Raw genomic sequence first — 9,017 nt, forward strand, 5'->3', positions numbered from 1 at the left:
TAGGTGGAGAAGTGGATGGTTGGGTGGAGGCTTCCAGAAGGGGCCCAGGGATCTCCGATTCATGTGTTGCATGGCTCAGGTCCAGAGTGCAGCAGGCAGTTTAGCCCAACAGAACCACCATCAGCATTTCTTCCTGCCTCCCAATAATACTGATCAGGAGAAGCCGTGTCAGTGGGTGGTCAGAGCTTTGGAGTCAGGCAGGCCAGCGCCACCACTCAGTGGCTATGTGATGCTGGGCCAGTGGCTCAGGGTACTTCTGAGTATCACATTCCTTCGAATCAAATGGTGATTTTCTTCCCCACCTCAGAGGGTATTTGCAAGAACTAAACAAGATAATTTATGCTTATCATATGCTGAACCCTCAGATGCAAGCCAGGTGCCATGGCCACACCTATAATCCCGGGTAGTGGGGAGGTTGAAGCAGGAGAATCTTAAATTTGAGGGCATCCTGGGCAGCTTAGTGAGATTCTCTCAAAACATTAAGGACTGGGGACGTGGCTCGGTGATGGACAGCTTGCCTATCTTGGGTGGGACCCTGGGGTTCAATCCCCAGTGCAGCAACAGCCACCCAGTGCAGCTCTGGACACCTGACAAACCCCTTGGATTCCACTCCCACCCTCACCCATGAGCCAGATGGGAACCTGAAGCAGTCCCATGGGACCCAGGCTGAGGGGTGGCCAGGTGGCCCCTCACCCCTTCCCTTCGCCCCCACCCCCCGCAGCCCCCGTCACCATGGAGATTGTCTACGTGTACGTGAAGAAGCGCAGCGAGTTTGGCAAGCAGTGCAACTTCTCAGACCGCCAGGCCGAGCTGAACATCGACATCCCCCCCAATCCGGAGCTGGCCACGCAGTTTGTGGAGCGGAACCCAGTGGACACGGGCGTCCAGTGCTCCGCCAGCATGTCAGAGCATGAGGTGGGTCCCTGCCCCAAGAATCCAGGTCAGTGAAGATGTGGTCGGGCAAGGTGTCCAGAAAGAGCAGGTCAGGGTCCTGGGTGTCCTGTCCACCTGGAATCCAGGTGGAATGGACCAGCGTGGGTGCTGGAAGTGGGGGGGGGAGTCACCCCAAGAGCCACCAGAGTGCTGGGCTTGGGAGCAGACGCAGCAGCACTGTCCCCTGGACCAGGCGAGTGCCAATCAAGATGTTCTCTCTCGCTCGCGGCCTTGCCTCCGAGGGGCTCTGGCCTTGCTGCTGAGGCTTTCTAGAGCCACTTTGGGCCTTTGGTGCTTCTGGAAGAGGTATCCCCGGGAGCATGGACTCATATCTACAGGCAAAGCCCATCTTGGAAGAAGAAAAGTGTCCCACGGGAAGTTCTGGCCAGGGAGGGCGGGGCTCTGAGATAAGAGCACCCAGGGCCGTGGTCATGCCCTTTTGTCCTGCGGAGGCCCGTAGAGCTTCCGGTCCCTGTGAACCTGGTGATCAGCACTTGACTGGGTCAAGATAACCCAGGTCAGGCCCCAAACCAAATGAGTCACTGGACTTCACTGGAACACATTCACAGTCACCTGAGTGGTCTGGTGACTCCTGGTTCAGATGAATTAACTTCTCAGCCTGAAGGCCGTCTCGGGGACCCGGACAATGTGCCCATGGCACAGCCTCCGGCAAGATGGCGGCCATGCAGGCCTCAGTGCCCAGGCTCCCGCCAGAGCCCTGCCCTGGCAAGACGCCTCACTCTTGGGAGAGGCAGCTTAGCGGCGGGAAGGAGCTGGGAGAGACTGCCCGAGGGCACAGGGCTTCCTTCTGGGGCGATGACTGCGTGGCACTGTGAATGGTCAGGCCACGGAACCGCACACTGTAAAATGATGGCAAATGTCATGTCCTGTGTACGTCAGCAAAGTTTTTAAAATGGGGGAAAGTGGGCTGGAGCCAAGAAGCTAGTCCAACAGGTTAAACTCCCCCGGCTCCAGAGGGGCGCAGACCCAGCCTCTGAGTCCCTGTTGGTGCTTCGATGTCCGACTCCGTTGCCCGCTGGGTGGAAAAGAAGCATACACCTCTCTTTTCTTCTGAATCTTGCAGAACAGGTGGGGTGGCTCCTGGGCCCACTAGACTCAGGGGATCTGGGCACCAGGTCTTCCATGACGAGTGCTATCAAGGGCCAAGTAGCTGCACGGCCACCAGTGACTGCCTGAGGACCTGGAGGTTCCTGACCTTGTGGCTTTAGCCAGGGCAGCTCATAGGTCTGTCAGAGAGCTGAGGGTCCTGGGAGGCTCCTGGGTTGCAGGAGCAGAGGTTGGACGTGTCCGGGTGGTGGACGTCTCACTGGTGGCCCTCTGTTCAGGCGAACACGGAGCGGTTTGAGATGGAGACCCGAGGGGTCAACCACGTTGAGGGGGGCTGGCCCAAGGACGTGAACCCCCTGGAGCTGGAGCAGACGATTCGCTTCCGGAAAAAAGTAGAGAAGGATGAGAACTACATCAATGCCATCATGCAGCTTGGCTCGGTAAGGCTCGGCGCCACTGAGGACCTCCCCCCCACTCCAGCTCCCCGGGGTGCCAGGGCTGTGCCAGCAGTGGGTCCACATGGCTACTCTGGGGAGAAACTGACTGCTGACCACACAGGGCCATAGCTGAGCAGGTTTTACAAAGAGCCTAAAAAAGTGGGAAACCCCCGGGGCAGAGAGGACCACCCTGCCAAAAAAAGGCTTTGGTCCTTTACTACTATTTTTTTTTATTAATTTTTTGGGGGGAGGTTGTTGATGGACCTTTTTTAAAATTTATCTACATGAAGTGCTGAGAATCAAACCCAGTGCCTCTCACATGCTAGGCAAGCACTCTACCACTGAGCCACAACCCCAGCCCCACATCCAATAAATTTGGAATAAGCTTTAAGTCTCAGCCTGGTTCAGTGTCGATTGCAAAAATGGGTCTCACTTACATCCTTCACCGAAGAGTTAGAGATCACTGTAGGTCCAGACAAATATATGGGTGCCATATATACATAGGCCTGATGAAACTGTTTGGCTAGAGCAACATTTTTCAACATTTTTTGCATTATCATCCCTCCCCAAGAGTATTTTTAGACATTTTTTTAAAATCTCCTCCTCCCTCCATGAAATTTTAATGCCACAGATATCTCGTTGATCTGTTGATGTGCTGTGTGTGCATCAGGGCTTTGTACACAGAAAGCAATTAATTCACCTTCAAAAGCCAATTGAAAATGCATAAGCTGTGGGCCAGGGTGGAGCTCAGTGGTCACACACTTCCTGGCCAGTGCAGGGCCCTGGGTGCCGTCCCCAGCATTGCAGAAAATAAAAAAGAAAGAAAATGCATTGGCTAAAGAAGAGGAAAAGGCCCCTGGTCCCCTGTCCCTCCTAGACTCCAGCCAGCCCCTGGGCCTGCAGGCCCTCTCCTTCCTGCTGAGCACCCCTGCTCTGTCCCCTCAGATCATGGAGCATTGCATCAAGCAGAACAACGCCATTGACATCTACCAGGAGTACTTTGACGATGAGGAAGAGGTGGAGGTGACGGAAGAGGCCCCTTCAGCTAAGACCATTAATGTCTTCAGGTAGCCCCTAGCGAGGCTGGCCTCTGGCCAACCTGTCACCTCCAAGAGGGACTCCTTGCTCATCACTCCAGACCACGGGCACTGCGCTCTCTGTGCCCAAGCTCGACGAGGGTCAGAGCAAGCCGGTGCCCAGCAGGACGTGGTCCCTGCCCTGTGGGGATGCCCGCGCTGACCAGGCTTGGGCTGTGTGTGAGCTGGGCGCAGGGGGGATCTCCCACAGGGCAGAGCAGGACAAGGCGCACACCTCAGGGATCCAGTGGGTCTTGGGCCCACAGGTTGCTGGCCCGCATTTGCAGGAGTGGAGCTGGGAATAGCCTCCAAGGACAGGGGGGTTTGTGGGTGTTGTGTGTTCTCTGTGTGAGGATCTTCGCTGCAACGGGGTGTGCTGACCAGAGCTCCAACAAGCCAGATCCATCCGTCGGGGCTGGTTCCCACAGTTCTGGCAGAGCCCAAAGAGGGGTACCAGGGTGGGGAGGGGGTGCTGGAAGTATAGGGCAGCTCCTTCTGTGACAAGAGGGACCCATTTCCAAGACTGGTTATATGAAAACCAAACCTAAACAAGCTGTGGAAGAGTAAAGGGGAGAGTGTGCTGCTGCTGCTTCTTTTTTTTTTTTTTTTGGCACTGGGAATTGAACCCAGGGCCCCACACATGATAGGCAAGTGCTCCACCACTGAGCTACCTCCCCAGCTATTTTTATTTTTTTATTTTGAGATGGAGTGCGCTAAGTTGCTGAGGCTGGTCTTGAACTTGCAATCCTCTGTCTCAGTCCCCTAGTTGCTGGGATCATAGGAGTGGCCACTGCTCCTGGCTGAGAGTGCTAATTTTTGTTTAGACATACCTGTGTACACGTGCACAGGTCTATTCCTATGTACACGTGTGTACTGCATCGTGGAAAGGTATGTGCATATACTTCACCTGCAGAGAACACCTGAGATTTTGGACTTCTGGCCTCCTCAAGTGGGAAGGAATGAATTTCTGTTGTTAAGGACACCTAAGGCCCCGGCTGCGGCTCAGGGGTAGAGTGCTTGCCTGGCACGTGCAAGGCCCTGGGTTCCGTCCCCAGCACCGCAAAACAAAACAAACCTAACAAAAACTAACAAACAAGAGCAAAAGACAATACCACCTAGCTGTGGTCCCTGACTCCAGCAGCCCTGGAAGGAATGACACCGGCTTCACCCGGGGACTCTGAGCACATGGGTAGGGTAAGGAAGGAGAGCTTGGGGACAGGAATGGGGAGAGGACCAGGGCAAAGGGACAGCTCATCCTGAAGACTTGGTGAGAGGAGTTGCAGGTGAGGAGGCGGTGGAGGGGGCAGGAGGGAGACGGCCGTCCATTTAGACGTAGAGGTAGTGGAAGGGGGGAAGGTGGGAGGGGTCCCAGCCGGTGCAGGCCAAGGCATCTCTGAGGACCCTGGGTGGGGTCAGGTGTGGTCTGGGTGATGCGGATTCCAGAGATGGCAGGCATTTGGAGGTGACTGGCCTCTGGTAGCAACTTGGGGGATTCGTTTTGCCACCACAGCTGACCAAGCATCTTAGGAAGGACCTGGCCCTGTCCCAGCACAACCTGTTCTGATCCAGTGGTGACTTGTGGGGTGCAGAGCAGGGCCAATGGCTGCACCCAGGGATGTGCAACAGGCACATGCTGCCCCCAGCCCTGCTGGGCTCTGACCCCACATAGGGACCCCTCAAACCACATGATGCATTAGACCTTGTCCCAGGACTCTCAGGCATGCACAGCAAGTGCTCTCCAGGGGCTCCAGCCCCCGCCCCGACTCCCAGACTTCAGTTTTAGGCTCATAACAAAATTGAGCAGAAGGTACCGAGAGTTCCCACATGCCCCTCCCACCTCCTGCCCTGGGCACACAGCCCCGATTGCCAGCATGCCCACCAGTTGGACCTGCATGGACAGACACACCATTGTCACTCCCTAGTTTCCGCTCGGGTTGTTCCCGAGGCTTGCACACCCCATGGGTTGGTGTCCACCATTGCAGTAGGGTACAGCGTAGTTCCCCCCCCCCCAGAATGTCCTGTGGTCGCCTCTTCGTCCCTCCCAAGTCCCGAGCCCCTGGCAACCACTCATCTTCTTCCTATCTGTGTAGTTGGCCTTTCCCAGAGTGTCTTCTCAGGTCTTGATAGCTCATCTCCTTTCTCGTGCCGAATGGTGTCCCATCGTCTGGGTTCACTACCATTTATCCACGCAGCCATCGAAGGACAATTTGGTTGCTTCCCTGCCTTGGCAATTTGAATAAAGAGGCCATAAATATTCGTATGGAGGGTTTTGTGTGGACGGAAGTTTTCAGCTCATCTGAGTCAACACGGAGGCGTGAGATGGCTAGACTTCCTGATCCCTTTTGATTCGAATCGCAACGGAAGATCAGGCTCTGGCTCGACTTCCAGCGATGGAGCGGAGGGTTAAACTGGAGTTTCATGTTTTGCCTGTTCCCATTGTCTTGGTTTTTATTATTACCTTCTATTTATAGTTGGTGGGACTGGCTCTCCATTTACAGGAGTCTTGTCCACTTGGTCTGGATTTATTTTTTTTTCCACTTTTTATTGGTGCAGGATAATTAATACATCATGGTGGGATTCATTGTTAGGCATTTGTACAAACACAACATGACCATATAGTTAAAATAACAATGTAATGTGGCCAATATCCTTCCCTAGTGTCCCCCCTTCCTGTCCCCCTCCCTCTCCCTGCACTTTGTTTTTAAAATAGATTTTCTGAAGTAAAGGTGGTCCCTTAGATATACTTGAGTATTTTTTAAAGAAAAAAAGAATCTAGTTGTGCTAGAATTACTAGAAACTGGGGGAACCCCACCTCCAGCCTTCTGACTCCCTTGCTCTCCCCAAAGGGATCCGCAGGACATCAAGCGGGCAGCCACACACGTCTCCTGGCACCCCGATGGCAACCGCAAGTTGGCAGTGGCCTATTCTTGCTTGAATTTTCAGCGGGCACCTGCGGGCATGAGCCACGAGTCATACATCTGGGAACTGGGTGAGGGGCAGCGGCGTCTTGCTGGCCAGGCAGGGCTGAGGCCAGGGCCAGACGGGGAGTGGAAGGGGCCAGGGACTGTCAGGAGGAAATCCCTGCTGTCCCTTTGCTGCCTGGGTTTAAGCAAACCCCAAGGCGAGAAACTCCAGATTGACTTTTCCCCCTGACGCGCCGGGGATTGAGCCCAGGACCCACACCCGCTGGGTGGACCTCCAGCTCCAATTCCAGATTCCTCATCTGGGGCATGAAGACCACCCCCAGCCAGGGCACCATGGTGGACGCCTGTGGTCCCCTGACTCAGGAGGTTGAGGCCAGTTCAGTGCCAACCTGGGCAACTTAGTAAGACCCTGCCTCAAATAGAATTCTAAAAAGGGCCAAGGCTGTATCTCAGGGGTAGAGCTCCCCAAGTTCAATCCCTAGTATTGCAAAATGAATAAATAAATACCAAACCCAAGGGGACACCCACTGTCGGTCCCTGGAGAGCCCGACAGAGAGAGGCCCAGCAGGCTGAAGGGAGCCCAGAGGGAAGGGGAGGGGAGGAGGGGAGGGGACTGTGCCTTGACCCCACTTTGCTGGGAGCAGGACCCTTTCTCCACTGCAGGGACAAGAGCCTGGCCCGAGCAACACCCCCAGCTTCCCGTTCTCCCCCTCCTTACAACAACTGTGCAGGCGCTGCGTCGGGAGCTGACCTGAACAGCTCGCCCAGTTCTCGCAGCAACCCCCCCACCCCCGGGGTGGACCCCGGGTATCCCCACCCCCTCAGGCCTGATTTGAAGACCCCGTGAGAGCTGACTTTGTGTAAGAACCTTAGGCGTAAAAGCTGGTTTCACACCAAATATGAGAAACAGACTAGAACTGGAACTGGACACCCACGCCAACACCCCAGACCCCCCAAAAGAGCCAGTAGCTAAGATTTAGGCCTCGGGGCCGAAGGAAGCAGACCAGAGAAAGAGGGGGGGTCTCAATGGCTGCCTTCTAACCACCCTCCTCTGGAAAAGGGGGTAAACTGGCTGGCCCTGTCCCCTTCTGGGCAGGCCTGAGGAGACCTTTTTCCTGCTTTATAGAAAACCCGAATAGGCCTGAAATTGTCCTGAAGCCACCTTCTCCGCTGGTCACCTTGGAGTACAACCCCAAAGATTCCCACGTGCTCCTGGGGGGCTGCTACAACGGGCAGATAGGTAAGGAGGGACCCGGGCGGGTCCGGGAAGACCCCGTGGGCGGGCACCTCTGCAGCTGGCCCCCCCAGATGCTGGCCAGTCAGCCGGTTCTGTGGGCGCTGCCTCTGGTCCACTTGAGTCAGCCTGAGGTTGGCTTAAAATAAAAAGATCTAAAAGGGCCGGGGCTGGGGCTCAGGGCAGAGGGCTTCCCTGGCACGTGTGCGGCACGGGGTTCGACTCTCGGCACCACATAGAAATAAATAAAGTCCATTGACAACTAAAAGATATTAAAATAGAACAGACCGCATTGCTATAAGAAAATTTTTAAAAAAGATCTAAAAAGCCGAAGTTTGAGTCCAGTCAGGGAACACGTGACTAGGGGCCACTCTTAGAGGGACGGCGAGACCTTGTGGAGCCCGCCCTGGGGCAGCAGACCTCTGGGTGATGGGCCTGGCGGTTCTGGCGCTGGGAAGCCGGTCCCCGTCTGTGTTGGAAGGGCTGGGGAAGGGCTGGCACCGACTCCTCGGACGTCTCCTGTATCTGGAAGTTTTAGAATTCCTAGGCCCATCCCCTCCGTTACGGGTCTCTTCCCATTTTCCGTTTCCCCTTGAATCCGTCTGTTTTCATAGTCTGTCTTTCTAGGGACTTTTCCACTTCGCCCCTCGCCCCTCGAGTCTACTTTGTAGACTCCCAGTCCTTCACGGCCATCATCGTCCACGGCCATCGCGCGGTCATTGTCATCTGCACGAGGCTGGCGGGCGTGTCCTTCCTGCTTTTAGTCATTCGCACCCTCCTTTCCCCCCTGCTACAGATTTGTCAGTTTCTTTTTCTTCTCAAGAACCAGTTTTTGGCTGGGGGCAGTGGCACGCGCCTGTCATCCCAGAGGCTCAGGAGGCTGGGGCAGGAGGACAGTGAGTTCAAAGCCAGCCTCAGCAACCGAGCGAGGCCCTAAGCAACTCAGTGAGATCCCGTCTCTAAATAAAATATAAAAAGGGGCTGGTGAAGTCTCCAAGGTCATTGCTTCCTTCTGTCAGCTTTGGGTTTAATTTGTGGTTCCTGTTTTCTTAAGGCAGGTTAGGGCACGGATCTGAGGGCACTTTGGCTCTGTTGGGGTTGGGATGTTGTTTTGGCCGTGCTGGGGACAGAGCCCAGGGCCTTGCCCATGCCAGGCGGGAACGCTGTGCCCCTGAGTTACCCCCCAGACCTTGTTTCCGTGTTTGTTGGCCTTGGTCTTAACATACTGCCCTCCTCAGCTGGGAGCGTCCCTCTCCTCCGACTCTTGGTCTTAGTGTCCTGGTGCTCGGCTCGCCCGTCCCCATTTCTCTTTTCATTCCCTGTCTGTCCTGGTGGTGTTCAGGGT

At 55.3% G+C, this 9,017-nt stretch overlaps 1 protein-coding gene across 1 annotated transcript; it reads left to right on the forward strand.

The window, feature by feature from the left end:
* The first annotated feature begins 732 nt into the window (after positions 1 to 732).
* Dnai2 (dynein axonemal intermediate chain 2) lies at positions 733 to 8,735 on the forward strand. Its single transcript, XM_077801290.1, has 7 exons — positions 733 to 915; positions 2,280 to 2,441; positions 3,384 to 3,505; positions 6,361 to 6,503; positions 7,565 to 7,678; positions 8,287 to 8,472; positions 8,731 to 8,735. Exons 1-7 carry the CDS (start codon positions 733 to 735, stop codon positions 8,733 to 8,735), a joined length of 915 nt encoding a protein of 304 aa, XP_077657416.1.
* Positions 8,736 to 9,017: the final 282 nt, after the last annotated feature.

This window comes from Urocitellus parryii, chromosome 7 (genome assembly GCF_045843805.1).
Source record: "Urocitellus parryii isolate mUroPar1 chromosome 7, mUroPar1.hap1, whole genome shotgun sequence".
NCBI classification, from domain to species: domain Eukaryota; kingdom Metazoa; phylum Chordata; class Mammalia; order Rodentia; family Sciuridae; genus Urocitellus; species Urocitellus parryii.

Coding starts and splice junctions, on each gene's coding strand:
- Dnai2 (XM_077801290.1), top strand. CDS start 733: ATGGAGATTGTCTACGTGTACGTGAAGAAGCGCAGCGAGTTTGGCAAG. Junction 6,504..7,564: donor GTCATACATCTGGGAACTGG/GTGAGGGGCAGC, acceptor CCTGCTTTATAG/AAAACCCGAATAGGCCTGAA. Junction 7,679..8,286: donor CTGCTACAACGGGCAGATAG/GTAAGGAGGGAC, acceptor CTGTTTTCATAG/TCTGTCTTTCTAGGGACTTT.